The following is a 22751-nucleotide window of genomic DNA, read 5'->3' on the forward strand; positions in this document are numbered from 1 at the left end:
AATGCGATGCCAACTGATTCCCGTCAACCTTACCCCCATAACAGCAACCCATGCAAGGACACGCCATTCGAATCGGGTCTTTGGCATGCGCAACCGCAAACTTAACGAATTCCCATACCCCTTTCTCGTACTCTTTCGACAATCGGTTTGAATTCATCCATGTCTTATCCATGTCTTAATTAAGCTAAACAAAAACGATCAAACTTTCACAAGTAACCCCTATACCGAATTCAATTCACAAAGTTAGTAAGTTCATCACTTAACGATTAACGAAATTGACATCAAGAATATTCCACATGTCGGAATAATGAGTATTACTTAATATAATCTAAAAATCAACTATTAGTATTCAGTCCCCTTCTACTTTTTAAGGTATTCGGGAATGATTACTATAATTCAAACTCTATCTACATGCCAATATGAAATATATCTGAACACACCTAGCTGAGGTATCCAATTTTTTTACTTTCATAATTAAATAAATGCAAGAAGGAACCTAAACCGGTAAATTCTCACTCATGTGGAAACATACCTTTTGATGAGGTCCTACACGCCGAAAATGTATCCCTCTTGGACTATCTTTGTTAGCAGTAATCTGTCAAATGAAAAGGAAAATAAATTACATAAATTAAAGTAATTTGGCTCTATTATTCAATTATTAAATGAACTATTTTTTTATTCATTCTTGGTTACTCATAAATCAACTTTCAGTTTAGCCCACAGAGCTTATCATGGTATTCCATTTGTATGATAATTGAGTGATCTATATAAACTCACACACACTTTCTTCTTTTATAATTCATATAAACCCAATGATGCTATAAACTATATTTGTTACATTCTTTATTCCTGTAACAATGCATCTTTATCATTTTAACTATTAGCAATGAATCCACTCAAATCAACATGTAGAAAGAATTCCCAATAGTTCAAGTGAATTTAAAGTTCAATCATATCTTATCTTTTGTAATACTTAAAAATAAATAAAAAAAACTAGATACAGCTTCAAAATTGTTAGTGTTTTGTTCTGTTTTTAGTCTGGAATCAGAGAAAATTGGTAGGGAGAGTGTCCTACAGTGCTAACAAGTATTGGTTCTTTTACACAACAATGAAGAAAAGGAGATTATAATTACTTACAAAGGAGGCGAAACCAGATCGTGGAATGGTGGCTACGGTGGCTCACGGCTTCTTCTTCTCCAACGGTGGCTCACGTTCTTCTTCTTCTCCAACGGTGGCTCACGGCTTCTTCTCCGACGGTGGCTCACGTTCTTCTTCTCTGACGGTGGCAGCGATTTGAGTTTTCTGAGTTTTTTGAGTTTGGAGGGCACAACGATGGCAAGAGAGAAAGAGGGAATTAGGGATTTTGTGAGGGCAAACGCGTTTTGTCTAATTTTGATTTTAAAAATTTTAATTATGAAACAGCTATGAAAGCGCTTTTGAAAAGCGCCTTAGTACCCATGGCTATACCAGCGCTTTTTAGGGTAAAAGCGCTCTTGTACCCCACCCCCTATAGCAGCGCTTTCATAACCCACCTATAAGAGCGCTTTTGAAAAGCGCTTTCGTAACAATGCCTTTACCCGCGCTTTTTGAAAGCGCTTTCGTAACCCCCATATAAGAGCGCTTTTTTGTGTGTTTTTTAATTTTGTTTTTAGCGAAATCTATACCATCGCTTTTTCCTAAAAACGCTTTCGTAGGGGTGCTGCTAAAAGACAAATTTGACATAGTGTAGATAGAGTCTATGAAGTGCCAAAAGTATCAATGGATTAAATCTCAATTATCCAAGAAACTTTGAAATCATATAACCATCCCGAAAATCTTAAAACAATGAGTTTATGAGCTATTTTTCATATAAATCCAACAATTGATTTTGTTATTTGCCTCACACATATTAACATATTTTTTTTGTGTGTAAAACCCTTGATTTTCTCAACAATATTTTATTTAAATTAAACATTTTACAAACAAAAATATTTTACTAGTATTTAGTTCACATTTATATATCATCACAAAGTTTATTTGATAAGCAAACACACTCCAACCAAACACACATCATCCTCATCTTTGTTGATATTCTTTGACAAAATGAGCATCAATAATTTGTGACCTTTTCTCCAAAGACCAAGTATGAATTTGGAGATCCAAATGCAATATCCTTCTTTAACTTCTCATATTCAAAAGTCTATTTCACAACCCCACCAACATTTAGTAGTCATTTATACACACCAAACATATTTCCAGCATTAAGCAGACACTCCATGCATTACAATAAAGTATATATGAAAAGCAAACATACTCAAACCAAACACACTTCATCCTCATCTTTTTTTTGCTATTCTTTGACAAGATGAGCATCAATATCCTTTGTAACCTTTTCAGCAAAGGCCAAGTATGCTTCTGGAGACACACCTGTAATATCCTCCTTTACCTTCTCATATTCAAAGATCCACTTCACAATCCCACCACCATGTTCCTTATCAATCACTTGAAATGTCACATTTAAACTCTTGTAATTCTCACTCACTTCCCCATCAAAGACACTATATGTGATTAACTTATTCTCATCATCTATAGTCTCAATTTTTTCTTTAGCACTTTGTTTTTTTCCTTCTGCATGGATTCACAAGTACTCAAAATTAGAGTTCATTGATTAGAAAAATAAATACATAAATAGAAATAAAAAACAAAGAAACACATATTAAATTTTAAATAAATACCTATTGTATATTCCCAATGTTTGACAGAACCAACATTTTCCCAATCACCTTCATGCACTCTAGCTCCATGTATTTCTTGAGATATATTAGGAACATGTTCAAGTTGCTTTCTAAAAACATGATAGAACTTAGCAGCAGTTGCTGCAATCTCTGTCTCACTCTCCACTTTCCCTGTTAAAGACATATTTATGCTCTCTAATGATGTTTCTGTTCATAACTTGGAAATACATTACCTTAAATAGAAGATTAATTTGACTAAAATTAATAGTTTAATCCACAAGCAATAAGTTTCAGATAATGAGACGTGTTCAGGTGATTGATGAATTCAAACAATAATGAATTGAAATTAATTTATAAGTTTATCTATTAATGGACATCACAAAACAGCTGGATATATAAGTTGACATTTATAGATTTGATAGTAACAGAATATGAAAATGTGGTTGTACAAAATATTTGCTGACGAAATATTTAATGAATAATTGTTATCGTGGTTCACGAGATAGAGACGTAGAGTTACTATCAATCTAAATCAGTAAATCAGCAAAAATAAAATCAGTAAATCTGATTCCCAATTCATAGTACCACCCACTCAGACCAGAGAACACGTGTACCCTCGTCACGGGGCTGCACACAGGAGTCAAAGAACACAAGGCGCTAGTAAGCTTGTTACAAACCTCTATAATTTGATGGTAACTCATTCAAACACACCACAAAATGATTATTATAGAACATTTGCAGTGGCTTCTCTATCTCTCCATCGTCAACGAGTGACATCTTCCATCATGTCCTTAATTGCAAGAGGACTATCGCGCCTAAAAGAACCGCTCATTAGAGCCACAAAGAGGCAGGCTGCAAAATAGGAAATGAAAGGCAAAGAGAAGGAGTCAAAGAACGAGAGACCCGTTTTGAGGTTCGGGGATATCGAAAAGTGTTGGTGATTTTAGTATCATCAATGTATTTTGGTAGTAATGTGATTTACTATAGGCCAATGCAATTATGCGTTAAGTTTGAAACGAGTTAGGGTAGTGCGGAGTGCACGCTCGTCGAGCCAAAACGTGTAATTGAATACGAATAATAGAAACGGGGTTCCAAGGGGCGAACCCCTTGGCGGGGTGCGGGGCAGCGCCCCGTCGGGGTCCAAGGGGCAGAGCCCCTGGCGGGGTGCGGGGCACACGAAATTATACTTTCTCTCTACATTCTGATCTGTTCTCTATTGTCAGAAACAGATTGCTCTTCGAGAATTATTCCCGCAAAGATTCCGTGAACCCGGACCAGAATAGGATCGAAATACTTTGTTCGGAAAGTGAACAAATACGATTCTTCTAAGATATTCAGGATTATCATACCAAATTTCTAACAAAAAGTAGGTGGCAATTGGCATCCGCAATGAAGTATTTTCATTGATGATAACGGCCAGAATATATAGTCAATTGCGAAGTATCAAGAATCCTGGTCGACGAGGGAAGCTCATGTGACATCATATACATCAATATCTTCGTGATGTTAGGGATGGAAAACGGAAGATTTTCACCCTACATGCACACCTTTCTACAAGAATTCAACAACTCTGTAACAATCCTTGGGAAGTATATAACTAATGGTTACTTTTGAAGAAGGAAGAGATGTGAGGATGGTGGAGGAGGTACAATTCATGCCGGTCCTATGCTAAAGTGTTTACAATTGTATCTTTGAAAAGACCCTTCTTTGCAACTCTTGACATCTTCACTTATACCATCCACTTGAAGATGAAGTGTCATAATGCTCACGGCGAACCACTAACTTCCCATGAAAACTTGGCAAGAACTCTACTCTTCAAATACCCAAAGTACTACTGAAATACCCGGGTGCATTAGCCCTTTGGCAGGAAGAGAAATTGTAAAGAGAAAACCCTTCAAAACAACAATGGTTAGACATCAACATTGCAAATCTTGACGAGCATTTATGCGAGTCCATTTCAGATGATGAACACAGTCTCCCAATTGAAGATAAAATAAAGATCCCAAGACCAATCCTAGATGGTGAATTCATAATCATTCAGCTCGACAAAAATCCAGCTAGAACGAAAAATATATAAGCTAACCTCCCAGACATTGTGGAGAGAAACCTCACCAAGTACCTCAAGACCAACACCAATATCTTTACCATCTTCTTTGATGAGATGATCGACATCAACCCCAGCATGGCATCTCATCACTTGAACCTTGGCCTATGTGTTTGATATGTGATATTATCCCAGAGAATAAGACATCAAATGGCAGAAAAAGTTGAAACTACCAAGAGCCCCAATAGAGGACTCCTTTAAGAGAAGTTTATTTCTGAATTTAAGTAAACTTAGTGGTAGTCCAATGTGGTCATAATCAAAAGAGCATTAAAGAAATGGTGAATGTGACTTGACTACACGGGCCTCAGCAAGGCATGGCATAAATATTCATACTCGTTGCCCAACATTGATAAGCTAATAGAAAACTCGAAAGGACACAAGATGATATTATTCATGGATGCCTATTTCGGATACAATCGAATTTCCACGCTCAAAGCAGAAAAGGACAAGACCTCTTTTCATGACATTGAACTCTAATTATTGATAATAACATGATGTCCTTTGGGATGAAAAATGTAAGTTGGACATACCAAAGAATGATGAACATGACTTTCGAAGAAGATATTGGAGAGATGGTGGAAGTATACATGGATGCAATGATCGTTAAATCCATAGAAGAGCAGTTAAACAAGGGCTACCTCACCAACCTGTTCGACCATGCCCGACAATACAACATGAGACTTAATTTGGAGAAATGCGCCTTTGGCATTAGAGCTGGTAAATTCTTAGAATTCTACTTGAGTGAAAGAGGCATCTAGTCATCCTTTGACAATTATGACTCAATTATCAGGATGGAGACTCCAACCACAAAGTAAAATACGATGAAGTTGAGTGGAATGATCATTGGTCTCGGTAGATTCATTTAGAGGTTAGCCTAACACGCACTCCCGTTTTACAAACTTCTAAAAAAATAGGTGCAGTTTGATTAGACTCCGGAACGCAAGCAAGCCTTTGTCCTACTAAAATCTTCCCTTTTTATACCTCTAGTCCTTTCCAAACCCATAATGAGAGAGATCATGTTCCTCTATTTGGCCGTATTTTTCGAGGATATAAGTGCAACTCTCGTCAAAGAGGTAGGCGACATTCATAACCCGTTATATTTCATATCAAAGGCATTGTCATATTAAGAGATGTGCTACTAGAAAATTGAGGTTTTGGCCTTAGTCACATCATCAATGAAGTTGTGGTGCTACTTTTTTGGCACATAAGATAATGGTCCGAACTGACCAACCTTTGAAACAAGCCCAATATGGATCACTCTTAGAAAGGAGGATGACTAAATGGTTGATCAAGATCTTCGAGTTTCTCATCTCCTTCAAACCCAAAAAGACCCTTAAAGCTCAAGTATTTGCAGACTTCATTGCTAAAATGACACCAGCAACATCAGAACCATGCAAAACATGGACCATCTCCACGAATGAGTCATTAAATAGTAGTGGAAGTAACATGAGACTTACCCTTGAGTGAAATTAAAGGCTAGTAGTAGAAGTATCATTGTGCTTCCAATCCCCTACCACCAACAATCATATCGAATATGAAGCCTCTATCATTGGCCTTGCCTTGGCATCTAACATGGTTTTAGAGGAAGTTAAATGGTGTGCAAAATCAAAACTTGTAGTTTCCTAAGTATCAGGAATCATAATCCAGTGACCCCTTGTTACACAAATACATCAATCGACATAGTAAAGCAAAGGTTGAGCTCGTTTAAATCATGTGAGATCAAACACGTACCACATGAACAAAACACGATATAAGACGTTCTATCCAAACTAGAAAGTATGAGATCAATATGAATCAACCATTTATTCATCTAGGAGAAACTTGACAAACCTAGCTTCATCACAATGAGCATTGTGGCTTTTGTGAGAAACGGTACCACACGTCTGTCATGGATAACACTGATAATTCTGTAAATCGAGATCGGAATTATCCTAGTAGATCTTGCAAAAGTTGATCTAGGGAAGAGGAAAGCATGCTCTTATTCGTTCATAGGAGGAAAGCTCTACAGAATTGGTTTGTCCATCCTTTTCTAAAATATCTGAATGAGGAGGAAGCCGAGTACACCCTCATTGAAGTCCATGAAGGAAAATCAGGGAAACATCTATGGGGAATATCCTTGCTAAAAAGGCTCTCATAGTTGGATACTATTTACCTTCAATGAATCAAGATGACAAAAAATAAATCATGAAATATGAACAATATTATAAACACATGGATGTTCATATTGCACCTTTGTCTGAGCTTAACAAGCTAATTTTACCATGGTCGTTCTCCCAATGGGGCATGGATATCCTTGATACCTTCCCATTGGATCCAGGGCAACTAAAATTTATGATTATAGTTATAGACTATTTCACCAAGTGGATCGAAGCTGAAACCTTAGCAAGGATCAGAACAACCATGTAGTTACTAAAATGTACAAATGCGTGGCACCCCTTTGCTTGTAGGGACGGCCAAAAGTTTTAGGGATTTTTTTTATTGTTTTAGGGCTAGATCGTGATGGTGTGGAACCATGTTTTGAGATGATTATAGTGGGGAGAGATCAAGCTCACGTGAGGTGAGAAACTCTATATTTTTGGGGTGTTTCATGTGTATTCTAAATTATCCCTCTAACCCTAAATTTGAGGTATTTATAGAGGCCATTGAACCTATATTTGGGGACCCCTGGAAAGTGTTAATCACTCCAATTTGATTGAGGAAGTTGTTAGCTGCCTACTTCTTAGGGAATCGTGACCAAGACTTCATGTACATGCAGTTATAGGCAAAGTACACATCATCATCCACGTTTCCCCTTAGGGCGAGCCACCAATGTGTTGGTTAGGCTTCACTATTAGAAAATTCGTTTTTAGTGACCAAACAATTTCGGTCACTATAGTGACCGAATTAGCCACCAAAATATGATATCCATGAGTCAATTTTAAGAGGTCACTAAATCGGTCACTAAAATATATCAGCCACCGATTTAGAGCAAAATTTAGTGACCGAAATTTCGATCATAGTAGTGATCGAATTAGCCACAAAAATTTAATATTCATGAGCCAATTTTAAGAGGTCACTAAATTGGTCACAATTTTTTTATATACAATTTAATTTATATATAAAAATTAGAGACTGAAATTTTGGTCGCCAATATTTTTTGTTTTCTTTTTCTATTTTTAATTATTATTTCCTTACTATTTTTTAAAAGATTTTAATTCTCTTTCAATTTTTAATTTTTACTGATTTTTTTATTGTTTTAACATATAATATATTTATACAAAACTATATGTACATATGTTTAAATATAAAATATAACATCAGATGTGAAGTGGTGCAGTGGCAAATTCTTATTTAAATACGCGGAGGTCACAGGTTTGATTCTTAGGTATTACAACTTTTGATTTTATTTTATGAAAAAGAACATTAAAATCGGTCACTAAATTCGGTCACAAATTCAATCTCTAAATTTCATTCACTAAATTCGTCGCAAAAGCTTAGCGACAAACACTTTTTAACCAAAAAATAATGGTCGCTAAATCGGGAGCTAAACGTTTTAGTGACCGATTTTTAAGCTTTTTCGGTCTCTAATTCGGTCACTAAAAGCGAAGACGATATACTCGGGTCTGGTGCCTTATGAGGACAGGTCTTGTACCTCTTCCTTTATGGAGATTTACAAATTTATCACTACACAACCCCTCAATGACAAGGGCTTGTAATGGACGAAGTGTTTTAAGATCATCATTTCTTTCAATTGAATCCCATAGTTAGAGGTGATTCCTTTGGATAGAGGCAAGTCCCTTAGCTAGGGATGAGTTCCTTAGTTTAGGGCGAGTCCCTCGATTAGGAATGAGTCCCTTAATTAGGGGAGAATCCCTCAGTTAGGGGCGAGTCATCACCCCCTGCCAAGTGTCTCATGAGTAGCTTATGTATCAGTTGGGGGATATCAAACATCAATCACTATATGGAAACACTCATTTAATTTAATATAGGCAATGATGGTTTATTTTCGAGACGCTAAATAGTCTCTAATACCAACCATGAACCAAGATCCGATACAAAATATGTTAGAGCAAGAGTTTATTCCTATTTAGGAAATGAGGGAAAGAGAAAACAAAGATATAATTGAGATGGATTAAAGTGAGGATTGTATTCAATTATGCTTGGTTCATTACCATAAAGAACACTTTTTACCTCGGTTAGAAATGAGGTTAACCTCGGTTTCTTATGCGAGGTAACCAAGGGCGTCATGAAAAGTGTGTCATTTTTTTCTCAGTTGAAATTCCACCGAGGGAAAAGACTTATTGGTCCTGGATTCGATCTCCAACAACTGCATTTTTACTATTTTCAAAATTGGATGGCGCACCCCACCTTTTCCCTTGGTTATATGAAAACTTAGGTAATAGATTCTTGCTAACTCGGTTTAATAAAATAACTGAGGGGGAAAATTGTTATATTTTTTTCTATATTTTTTTTATTATTTTAACCTACATTATATAACCTATTATTCCTGTTTCTGAAACAGAAACATTGTACCCTTTTTTCTTTCTGAAACACAAGTATTATACCAAAAATATCAATTGTTTACACCAATTGCAAAGACAAAACAACACACTCCTTATATATTTACAAAAAAATCAAAACAAATGATTAACCGACAAAAGAAAAAAATCAAAATGTAAAATTTTGAATGACCGTCCAAAAATTTTCTTTTTTTAGTTTTGTAACAGGTCGTTAAACACCTATAGTTTGAACCACATTTGAAACCAACTAGGATAATCAACAGAAAAACATTAAATGTTTAAACCATTGATCTTAACTACAACAACAACAACAACAACAACAACAACAACATTCAAACTTCAATCTCAACAACAACAACATTCAAACTTTAGTATCTACAACATTTAATCAAAAAAAACATTTTTCTCCACATGCACAATCATACTATCACAAACAACATTCTTACTCTCTTTTGTCTTGCATTTAATGTTGAGAAGTGTTTCAATCATACTATCACAAACATTTTTCTCCACATGCATCACATCAACACAATGTCTTAATATGAAAGATCAAAGGCACTGACCTTATTTTCCAAATATTTTTCTCAACGGGAACTTTTTGTTTCTTTCCAAAGACAACATTAATGTGTTGTTGTCTTTTATAAACTTTCTTCCCGATTAAGGGCTTAGGAGTGATATGAGACCCATGCTCTCTATTAAAAGCCTTATGAAATCTACAGTATGGATGATTAGGTCTTAGAAAATTTTGATGCCCAAGGTAAACAATCTTTTCTATTTTATAGTTGGTGAGAGCATGCATCATATTTACATATAGGACACACTTTATGTCCCTTGACTTTGTACCGAGATAAATTACCATATGTAGGAAAATCATTGATTGTGCAAAACAACATGACACACATCTTAAAGTTTTCACCCGTATATGCATTATCAACATCAACGCCATACTCCCATAAAAATCTTAAATTTTTAATCAATGGAGTTAAATAAACATCTATGTCGTTCCCTGTTGTTTTAGACCCGAAATCATCATTGTTAACATCATATATTTGTGCTTCATGCACAACCACAGAGGTAGGTTGTAAATTATGAGAAGAATAGGCCATGAAGTATGGTTAGTACTCATATTACCAAACATGTTCATTTTGTCGTTGGAAAGTTCAAGCCGAAGGTTCCTTGGCTCAAGGGCTAAATATGGAAACAACAAATCAATTTTCTTCCATTGCAATAAATCAGCTACATGATGATTTTTTTCCATCACATAATCTTTCATCCGCATGCCATCTAGTATTATTTACGCTATTTACATTAGGAAATAGTCTCTCGAACCTTTGAATTATCGGTAGATACCACATCACCTTGATAGGAACACTATTTTTGGTTACACCATCATCATCTTCAATATCATTGTCATTCAGTTTGTAGTGTGACTCCTCACACTTCGGAAACTCGTTCAAGTTTTATTACTCTTTCTTGTATAATATGCAATCAGATTCATGTATTTTGACATAGTCTAAACCCAATGGACTATCTTCTTGGCCTTATAAGTATTGTTCGGCAACATGTTATCTTTTGGAACTATTTCTTGCAATAATTCAAGCAATTAAGTTAAACTTTTATCCGTCCATCCAAATTTTTCTTTAAGGTTAAATAGTCTTAACACAACTGACAATCTTGTAAAATTTTTGCATCCTAAAAATGACGACTCTTTCATGTCACTTTGTAAAGTATCATCCACATGAATTTCTTAAAAGAATATACTCTAATATCACATATCATATCTTCTAGGATATCATTCATATATTCATCAACTTCAACTCTATGTGACATATGTCTTTTTTTTGTCACTTCACCACGCCATACTCATTTCATGTAATTTTGAATAAATCCATCACAATTTAAATAATTATATTTCTTTGGATGTTTTTGGGTATTTTGACATTTTTTACAAGGACAATAAAAAATCTCATTATTGTCAGAAATATTTTTTCCGCAAATTCAAGAAATTGAATCACTCAATTCTCATACTATTTACTTAATCTATTGGCTTTCATCCAACTACGATCCATAATGACATACAACTTCTGAAAATAAAATAAAAATCATACATAACCAACAACAATGACCATTTCCATAAAACAACAATAACAGTAAACAACAACTACAAAAAATAACACAACATTATACCCTAAATCTAAAAACGACAACAATCACAATAACAACAGTGACAACGACGACAATGACAACAACAACAATAACAACAACAACAATAACAATGTTACTGGTACAATCGTGAAATTTTTTTTATAGATCAAAAAATGTGATGAGAGTCAAAGAAATGTGTTGGTTTGAGGTTTGAATTTCCTTATTCAAACTTCCTTCTTCCTTTATTTACTTCATTCGACTTGGAGAAAATGAATAACGGTGTTTCGTTAGTTTGCTATGGCACAAATTTGTTTATAGGAGTATTAAAAGTAAATGAGAGTAAACATTTTGATATTGAAATATAATATTGTTTAGAGTTTGTGTAACACCCCAATTCTACCCGCGGAATTTAAATAAAATCAGAGTATAAAAATTCATAAACAAACAATTGAGGTATCACATAATCATCCTCAAAAACAATTCACCTCGTCGCATAAAGCGGATACATAGCATTCACAAATACAGAAGGACTGAAAACATCAAATAATAGTCTTTAACATGAATTAACTTCCATAGAAGTGCAACGGAAACTCAACAATTAGTTCAAGATTTCATAGCATCTTAATTCAACAATTAAAGCACTTTAAAGCGACAATCTCAAACAAATAACTCAAGTGTATGCCAAAACATAAAAATCCAAAAGCAAGTAAATCAACTCGTTCGTCCCCCCCGAGTGCTACGTATCAGAGCGACAACGACTCAAAACCAACTCGGCTAACCTCCTCTCAATGCGAATCACCTGCACGTTACCAATATAAAGGCAACGGCGAAACAAAGAAATGGTGAGATATTAATCCATATAATTGAGCGCATGATAAATTATATATTAGAAATTAGACATATTCGGTTAATCGCATTCACAAGTATTGATATTCTCATATTATTCACCAAGTCATTAATTCACAATTCAAATACTTCTGTCATATAACAAGTCACAAAATTACAATCACAATATAGTCACAAAACGTCACAATGTATAAATCACATAAGACACATGGGACACGACTCATGTATATGCATGTGGTACCAATCGGAGCTTCAGCTCCCGTCACCAATTGCCATTTGGCCCGTCATGTTTGCCATAGTTTTCAGGCCATCATGTTTGCCATAGTTTTCAGGCCGTCATGTTTGCCATAGTTTTCAGGCCGTCACAGAGTATATGCAAATGTATGTGACTCGATGAACCGAACATCACACAACATCATCATCATCATTTACTTCACAAAATATTCATCACAAGGTACACGCCCATATCAAAATTATCTTTATTAACTCAAGTAATAACACTCACACATTTTACGACAACATCACGTAAACAACGGAACAATTCTGGAAATTCATCAAATCAACGAACGAATACCATTAGCAAAAGAATCACAAAGATATTCACAACAATCACATTCACGGTCAAATTCCCAAGATACCGTAATTTACCGCTAAACCGAATAGTTAATCTAAGTTTAATTTATTCTAATTAAATAGGCTAAAAAAAATATTTAATTCAACTATTAATTTAATCGACCGATTAATATCACAATTTCGACAAAAGAACACCACCACGTTAATGTACTAATTAAACTTATCTACCGTGTAAATTTTCATCAAATTCCGAACAACTAAATATACCGCTTAATTCGACTATTTCGATAAAACGGGACTGTTTTGAATCTTATATTATAACTGTTACTAATGCCAATTCAAGTGATTTCTTCCCTAACATGCACTACTATTGTTTTCATTATAAGTTCTAAAATCATAATTGATTTCAATTCTAGTGTATTACTGTAACAGGGGCATTCCAGATTCTTAACTTATTTGTCCTACTTCTAATACATATTACCTCATATCATTATATATATTTTCTTAAGGAACAGCAGCAACCATGAAAAGAATTTAATGTAACATAGTGTTGAACAGCAACTAACTTAAAAACACTAAAGACCAAAAGGAAGAAAGTGGCATAAACGAAATACACATGGTTGCTGCCCATCATGGTTACGTTTCGTACCCACATCATGTTTATTTCCAGAAACGACAGCCATTTCAACAATAGCAGAAAACATAAATCACGGATTTTCAGTTCCCAACAACAATTTAACACAACAAATGCAATAAATCTATACACCCAATCCCCAACATACAAAATTTCATAAGCCCCATTATAAGAAGAGAACCACACCCTTACCTTGGATTGAGTGCAGCTCTAATGGATTCTTGGAGAAATTTGGAGAAAATAGCTCTTGAATGGAATCCCTCTTTGGCCTCCTCCTTCCCTCTAAAACCCTAGTTTTCTTTCTTTCTCCCAAATGACTTTCTCTCTATATTTCTTTGCTGGTTTTTTCTCTACTCTATCTCTCACTCTAACTACACAAAACCTATTATTTCTATAATATTGGGCTTAATAAATAACACCCCCTTCACCAATCTTTACTAAATCAAAAATAGGCCCAATAAACTCATTAACTCAAAATAAATTAAAATACTATTTCTAACACTATTCCACTATTATTCCATAAAAAAATAATATCTGATTATTTAATATATCAGTTTAATACTCAATAACTCATATTTACGGTCTAATCTCAATTACTCAGAAAATTCCCAAAACGCTACATATTAGCTTATTAATATTTCTAATACTAAAAATATTAAAATTTTAGATTAAATGTCGATCCGCTATCCCGAACTAATACCGACTAAATCGCTTCAAAACGCAAAAATTCAATAAACATCACAAACGTCTAAATTAAGCGAATAAATAAATTTCCGGGCGTTACAGTTTGTATCTCTGTTAGTAGCAAACATCGAGGTAAAACAACCGATGTAAAAGTTGAGTTCTATTTTAATTAAATAAAATAAAATAATAAGCAACATTTTATATGGGATGATTAAATAACCGAGGGAATCGATGATTTATATTATAATTAAAAATTTAATAAAATAAGAGTGTCATTTTGATTTTAAATGAAACTAGTGGGAAACCCGTGTGTCCGCACGGTTTTCGCTGTGGACCGCGATACGTCACCAATTTATCATGCGAATTCAAACAAATTAGTAAATATCAAAAAAATTATAAAAGAAAAAAAAATAGACTGCGAAAAAATTGTATAAGTTTTTAAAAAAAAAATTATTGTTAAGAAAAACTATTAAACACATAATTTTTAAAAAAACCAAATTTGAAAAATAAAAAAAAAAAGATGTTTTTAAGATTGAAAGAGTTGAAATAATAAAAAGATTTATAAAATTTAATAAATGAGACAAATAAATATCCAAAATTTAAATTATTTGAAAACCAACTTAGAAATTTGCTTCAGATACCAGTTTGTCATGTGAATTCAAACAAATTAAATAAAATAAAAAAATTATTAAAAAAAAAAGAAGAAAAAAAAAGTCAAAGTTAAATATATAAGGTAATCAAAGATAATATTTAAATGAAAGACATATTTTTTAAATAAGAACAAAATTGTATCAACTTTTCAAATTTTAAAAGAAAGACATCAATAATATATAATATAATTATTCATATATTATCTTAAAAATATTGTATTTTAAATTAAAAATTGCTTTAAAATTGTAGAAGTTGAGAATCGAAACTCAAACCCTGAGTAACATTTTTTTGTTGGTTTAATTACTTAAAAAACGAGCTATGTGATTTAATTTTTCTTAAAAATAAATTAAAATAATGTATTAAAGGACATTTGACCCCAATTTTTAATTGGTTGAGGTAAATGCTTTTTTATAAAATATATTATTTATAACCGTGATTTTTCATAAAAATGTGAGTTAATAATTAATTAATTTTTAAGTTTTTTTTATAAGCAAATTAATTTTTAAGTTAATAACCACGTATAAAATTAGTAGCAACTACGTACATAATTTTGTAGCAACCAAACAATACATTAATATACTTAACTTCTAAAAATTGATCAACCTCTATAATGTGATCAACCTCATTCAAAAGAACATCTTATATCAATACATAAAGTATGATGATAACATATTTTTTATTAGCACACATTTTCCGATATATAATTTAACAAAGTTCTTTAAATCTCTAACAATAAAACAGTATGTGCATTAAACATTTTACAATATTTAGTAGTCACTTAAACACATCAAACATTTTACAAGCATTAACCTCACATTCATCCATTGTAAAAAATTTTATTTTATAAGCAAGCACACTCCATCCTCATCTTTGTTGCTATTCTTTGACAAGATGAGCATCAATATCTTTTATGACCTTTTCAGCAAAGACCAAGTATGATTCTGGAGATCCAAATGTAATATCCTCCTTTAGCTTTTCATATTCAAAAGTCCATATAACAATCCCACCACTATGTTCCTTATCAATCACTTGAAATGATGACTTAAAACTCTTATAATTCTCACCCACTTCCCCATCAAATAAGCTATATGTGATTACCTTATTATCATCATCTACCGCCTCAATTTTCGCTTTAGCACTTACTTTTTTTCCTTCTGCATGGATTTACATGTAGTCAAAATTAGAGTTGATTGATTAGGAAAATAAATACACAGAAAAAAAATCAGAAACAAACAAACACATGTTAAAAAAATTAGATTTTTTTATTGTTAAAAATAATTTTTAAAACATAAAATAAATTAAATTAAATTTCTATAAATTAAAAGAATAATTTTGTAATATAGTAACATAAACACACGTAATTGAAGATTGAAACATCATCAAATTTATAATTTTTTTGAAAAAATGTATTTCAAAAATAATTTTTATTTAAACTAGTTTCAAATTTAAATAATTATTTGAAATTTTAGTATAAAAATATAATAAAAAGATAAAATATTTAAAATAATATATATTAATTTTTTATAAAATTGGTTTTTTTTTTCAAATAAAAATATTATAAAAATTATTTTTAAAAAAACCTACAAAAAGGATCCTATATTTTTAATACCAATCTAGTATTTTTAGAAATTTCAAAAACTCACAAAATGGTTTTCATTCACTACATCAATCTTCTCTTTATTAATAATTTAAAACAAACACAAATTACGAAAATGAAAAATAAAAATTTCGTAAAAATAAACAGGATTTTTAATTACCTATAGTATATTCCCAATGTTTGACAGAACCAACACTTTCCCAATCACCTTCTCATGCACTCTAGCTCCATGTACTTCTGGGGATATGTTAGGAACAAGTTCAAGTTTTTTTCTAAAAACATTATAGAACTTAGCAGCAGTTGCTTCAATCTCTGTTTTACTCTCCACTTTCCCACTTAAAGACATGTCTATGCTCTCTTATATTGTTTGTACTCATAACTTGGAAATACATTACCTTAAATAGAAGATTAATTTGACTAAAAAATTAATAGTGTAATCCACAAGCAATAAGTTTAAGATAATGAGACTTGTTCAGGTGTTTGATGAATTCAAACAATAATGAATTGAAATTAATTTATAAGTTGACATTTGTAGGTTGAAACTAACAGAATATGACAATGAGGTTGGACAAAATATTTTCTGACGAAATATTGAAGGTAAGAATAAGGAAATTCTTATTCCACCTCATCTCTAAACGAAATATATGTAATTTCTAAAATGTCTCTCTGAAACTATAAGTATATTTTTGGTGCGCACTTTTTTATTTATTTTAAAAATGATTGAAAATTGGAAGTATATTTGCGGTTGTAAACTGACAATATATTTTCGGTGTTAATGCTGCCAGAAGTAGAAAAATTTTTCGAAGATAAATGTTATTTTTTTCTCATTGTTTCGCATTAAATACAAAAATGTCACCCTCGAGGCGTCCCTCCGTTGCCTCTTGTAAAACAAATCTATTATGAAACATACCTCTACCAATATCATCCCAACTTCTCAACCAACATATCCATTGCCTCCTCTTTATCAATCCTCTCATGATTCAAGAATGTCCCTCTAATAGAAAGATGCAACAGACACGCGACGTCCTCAAATGCACTCAGTGGAGAAGTGTGTCTGCGGGAGGACGGGGGCAGAGACAGATGAACTAGAAAATCCCGCCTGTTGCGGATGGACGAAGCAGTAGGAGTATAAGCAGGAACCTCGAAGGCTGAAGGTGTAGAAGGTGCATCTGATACGACATGTCCAGAGGCAGGAGGAGGCTGTGTTGCCTGACTCCTTTTTCTCCGCACAAAAGCATGTTGTGCAACCCTGTCGAACTTTGATCGATATGCTCTCTCAAACATTGCTCATGTAGAAGTACGAAAAAAATGTTAACTTAAGGACCAGTGTTCAAAACAAAGTTGAAAACAAATATAGACAAAAATCGAAAATGCACTTGCGGTTTTGTTCTTGCTAAAACCAAAAATGCATTTCCGGTTCCTGCAGCAATTACATAAATATGTTAATGGCTTCCCTGCCCCCCAAATGAGCTCACGAAAAACCCATTGATCATGAAAATGACATTGCCAACACCTTTCTAATGATTCCTAATATTGATAACAAACTACAAAATCCCAATTTCTAACCTAAATCACACATTTGAGTGGATTTTACATCTCTTGGATGTTTTTGCATATTACGGAATTTTTTACAAGGACACCAAAAAATTCCATTATTCTTAGGAAGATTTTTTTCCCGCAAATTCAAGAAATTGAATCACAATATTCTCATACTCTTTACTTAATCTATTGGATTTCATCCAACTACGATCCATAATCACATACAACTTCTGATAATAAAATAAAAATACACACAACCAACAAAAATTAACATTTCAACTCAATAAAACAACACTAACAATAGACAACAACATGATGAAAGAGTAAAAAAAAGTGTTGGTTTGAGTTGCGATCTTCCTTCCTCCTTGGAGAAGATGAAGAATGAGGTTTCTTTCGTTCGCTAGGGTGAAAAACGTGTATGCTACATAATGGAAAGTGAATGAAATTTAAAATTCTGATGAATGAATAAAATATTGTTTAGAGTTTACATATTAATTTTTAGAAAAATCGAGAGAACACAAGTGAAATAAAAATTGGGTTCAATTTAATTAAATAAAATATTAATCAATATTTCATTTCGATTTTGGAACACAAGTGAAATAAAAATTGGGTTCAATTTAATTAAATAAAATATTAATTAATATTTGATTTCGATTTTTTAGAAAACCGAAGGATAAGATGATTTATAAATTACGCTTGATGTCACTTGTATATATTAATTAACTTCTAGTTAATGAACATATATTGAGCATAGTAAGTAAATATAAAATTAGTAATAATGATTAGTAGTAACCACCCAAGGAGTTAGTGGTAACTTACCAAGACCATCATATATCTAACTTCTAAACAATCTAAAATTGATTAACTAAACAATGTGATCAACCTCATTCAAAAGAACATCTTATAACAATACATAAAGTTTGAAGATAAAATATTTTTAGCACACATTTTCCAATATACAATTTACCGAGGTTCTTTAAATCTTGATCAATAAAATTAGGAAATTTCTTTCTCTACCTCCCTCTTTTCTTGGCCACCTTTGGTGAAAAACCCAAAATACCCTCACTTCGGAAATGTATTTCCGAAACGCATTTTTTTTTCAAAATTTGTCTTATTTCGGAAATGCACTTCCGAAAACACGAAAAAAAGGTGTTTTTCGGAGATGCATTTCTGAAAACACCCCTTTTTTGGGTTTTCGGAGATGCATTTCCGAAAACACATTTTTTTTGGGGAGGGGGTGTCTTCGGAGATGCATATCCGAAATATTCCAAGACCAAATTGGTCTTGGAATGTTTCGGATATACACTTCCGAAAGAATTCAATAATTATTAGAAAATTAAAATCAAGGTAAATCAATACAATTAATAGGTATAAAATCAAGGTGAATCAATAAAATGAAGGTGAATCAATAAAATCAAGGTGAATCAAAATTTCCTAAACAATTTTAAAGTTCAAAATTATTTTTAACTTATATAAATCAAAAACATTTTAATTCCATAAGTAAATTTTGAATTATATAGAATTAAATATAAAACTTATTCATTAAATAAAATAAAATTAAGACAAAATCTTTTTTTAATTTTTTTAAACTAAATAAAAAATTATAACTCATTTTTAATTATGAATCAGAATAGAAATATATAAATATATAATAATAATTATTAATTTTGTAAGTGAAATATATAAATATATAATATATAAATATATAATAATTAATATATAAATATATAATAATTATTATAAATTAAAACACTCATTTTTTTAATTTTTATAATTATTATATAAATATATAAATATATTTATAATTAATATATAATAATTATTATATAAATATATAAATATATAATAATTTTTATAAATATATAATAATTATTATAATTATTATATAAATATATAAATTAAAACACTCATTTTTTTTATTTTTTTTTTAAATACATAATAATTATTATAAACATATAAATATATAAATAAAAATTATAACTCGTAAGTGAAATTATTTTAGTTTTTTTAATTAAAATTATTTTAAATTTTAAAATATAAATCAGAATAGAAATATATAATAATTATTATTCATAACTCATAAATTATATCAAAATATATAATTATTATTATTCATTACTCATAAATTATATCAAATTTATGATATATGAATTAATTAATATCCTAAAATTAATTTTTGGGATTTTTAATTTTTTTTTTGTTTTTTCGGAGATGCATCTCCGAATTAATCAAAATCCTAATTTTTGGGATTTTTTCGGAAATGCACTTCCGAAGTCTGGAAAAATTTAGAAAAAAAAATATTTCAGAAATGCATTTCCGAAGCAGAGGTAAAGTGGGGTTTTCGCTAGGAGTGACCCCCATAGGGAGGTGGGTAAAGAAAAAATCTAAAATTATACAGTATTAAACATTTTACAAACATTTTACATGCAAACACACTCAAACCATTACATTCATCCATTACAATTAAGTTTATTTGATAAGCAAACACACTCAAACCAAACACACTTATTCATCTTCATCTTTGTTGCTATTCTTTCACAAGATGAGCATCAATATCTTTTGTGGCCTTTTCAGCAAAGACCAAGTATGACTCTGGAGATCCAAATGCAATCTCCTCCTTTAGCTTCTCATATTCAAAAGTCCATTTCACAATCCCATCAATCACTTGAAATGTTGACTTAAAACTCTTGTAATTCTCACTCACTTCCCCATCATATAAGCTATATGTGATTACCTTATTCTCATCATCTATAGCCTCAATTTTTGCTTTAGCACTTACTTTTTTTCCTTCTGTAGGAATTCACAAGTATTTAAAATCAGAGTTGTTGATTAAGAAAAATAAATAAATAAATAGAAATTAGTTACAAATAAACACATGTTAAATTTTCAATATAATATTCATAAAATAAAAGACTAAAAATATTTACAAAAGATAAATGAAGCTTTAATTACCTATTATATATTCCCAATGTTTGATGGAACCAACACTTTCCCCGTCACCTTCATGCACTTTATTTTCATGTATTTCTGGAGATATATTAGGAATATGTTCAAGTTGCTTTCTAAAAACACTATAGAACTTATCAGCAGGTGCTTGAATCTTTATTTCAATTTCCACTTTCCCACTTAAAGCCATTTCTATATGCCTTTACTAATGTAGAGATTATGTGGATGATTATTGTTTACTTATAAGGTGAAAATACATTCCCTTAAATAGAAGAATGATTGGGATTTTTTATCAATAAAATAAAAGTGAATTATAATGATTCGACTAAAATTAATAGTTCAAGTGCTCCACCACTAAAATTAACATTATTTTTTAGGGATATAAGTTGACATTTATATTGCTTATAGAATATGAAAATGATTCTGTAACAAACATTGTCTTACATAACATTGATAATAAGGTTCGACTAAAATTAATGTTTATATTTTAAAACTTAAAAGTTTTCTATCTAAAAAAAACTAAAATTAAATATGACTCAAGTGAGAATATGAAAATTTGAAGAGCACTTTGACATATTTTATTTTTCAGTTCTAGAATAATTAATCTAGCATTTAAAATATGAAGAAAAAAAATGATATTAGCAATGTATTTGTATACAATATAACACTAAAGATGATAAACGATGACGAGTATCATGAAACAAAGTCTACCAAAGATTGTAGAAAAAGTGAGAACTGGTCGAAATGAATAAATCATAAATCAAAGTCTATCAAAGATTGTAGACAAAGTGAGAATTGCCCAAAATGAACATGTTATGCTAAAATAAGTTACTTGTCAAATTTTCATTATGATACATCGCAGAAATTGTTTATTTACTTATGATGGTACAACTATTTCATGGAGACCTGCAAAACAAATCACAACAACAACTTCATTTAATTATAAAGAATTTTTAGCACTATACATAGGGTAAGTTGAGAATGCGTTTGGTTGAGAACCCAAATTCAACACACACAAAAGACTTGTGGTTTGAATTTTAGAAAAAGAAATACAAAAACCATATATGAAGATAATATTGCATGCATTGCTGAATTGAAAGATGGTTACATTAAATGAGATCGCAGAACACATTTCTCTAAAGTTCTTTTTCACGCATGATCTTCACAAAAGTAGTGATATAAGCTCCCTACAAATTTGTTCATGTGATAATCTTGTAGACCTTTTAGTGCAAAAGATTGACCTTTATCGTCGAAGAAATGATCGTTCTGCTGAGGGGGAGAAATGAACCCGTTCAGTTGAGGGGGAGAGATGATTTTTCTTAAAAGGATATTGTACTCTTTTTTCTTCATTAGATTTTTTACCATTGGATTTTTTTCTAGTAATGTTTTAACGAGCCATATCCTTAACAAACATCCGAGGGGGACTGTTATGAATAATTGATTATTGTGTCTCTATAATTTTCTTTGTTATTTTTAATAATCTGTATTGATTAGTAACGATGTAGTTTCTTCACAAAGAATATTGTACTCTTTTTCTTTTACTAGAATTTTTTCTACTGGGTTTTTTCTAGTAAGGTTTTAATGAGGCATATTCTTTATGAACATCCAAGGGGGAGTGTTATAAATGACATGATTATGAAGGGTAAAAAACTAGCAAAAAACAGTAGTAAGGGATAAGTGACGCTCGAGTATCGTATCGCAAGGATTCTTGAATAAATTAACCAACTGATTGATAAAAAAGGGGGGGGGGGTTCAGTTTTAATTTCAAATAAGTGATTAAAATAAGTAATTATAAAATAAGTTAATCTACTATTCATTT

At 31.6% G+C, this 22751-nt stretch overlaps 1 protein-coding gene, 1 long non-coding RNA gene and 1 pseudogene across 2 annotated transcripts; all 3 read right to left on the minus strand.

Moving 5' to 3' along the window:
• Positions 1–1816: 1816 nt before the first annotated feature.
• LOC131600322 (MLP-like protein 28) lies at positions 1817–2926 on the minus strand. Its single transcript, XM_058872503.1, has 2 exons — positions 2715–2926; positions 1817–2607 (listed from the first exon to the last, which is right to left on the minus strand). Exons 1-2 carry the CDS (start codon positions 2896–2898, stop codon positions 2330–2332), a joined length of 462 nt encoding a protein of 153 aa, XP_058728486.1. The 5' UTR covers positions 2899–2926; the 3' UTR covers positions 1817–2329.
• A 9099-nt stretch (positions 2927–12025) lies between these two features.
• On the minus strand, positions 12026–13845 carry LOC131600323 (uncharacterized). Its single transcript, XR_009283098.1, has 2 exons — positions 13708–13845; positions 12026–12261 (listed from the first exon to the last, which is right to left on the minus strand). It is a non-coding gene; the product is annotated as an uncharacterized LOC131600323 (long non-coding RNA).
• Positions 13846–15447: 1602 nt separating this feature from the next.
• LOC131598331 (MLP-like protein 28) lies at positions 15448–21122 on the minus strand (annotated as a pseudogene).
• Positions 21123–22751: the final 1629 nt, after the last annotated feature.

The sequence above is a fragment of the Vicia villosa genome, linkage group LG4 (genome assembly GCF_029867415.1).
Source record: "Vicia villosa cultivar HV-30 ecotype Madison, WI linkage group LG4, Vvil1.0, whole genome shotgun sequence".
In the NCBI taxonomy this organism is placed as follows: Eukaryota; Viridiplantae; Streptophyta; class Magnoliopsida; order Fabales; family Fabaceae; genus Vicia; species Vicia villosa.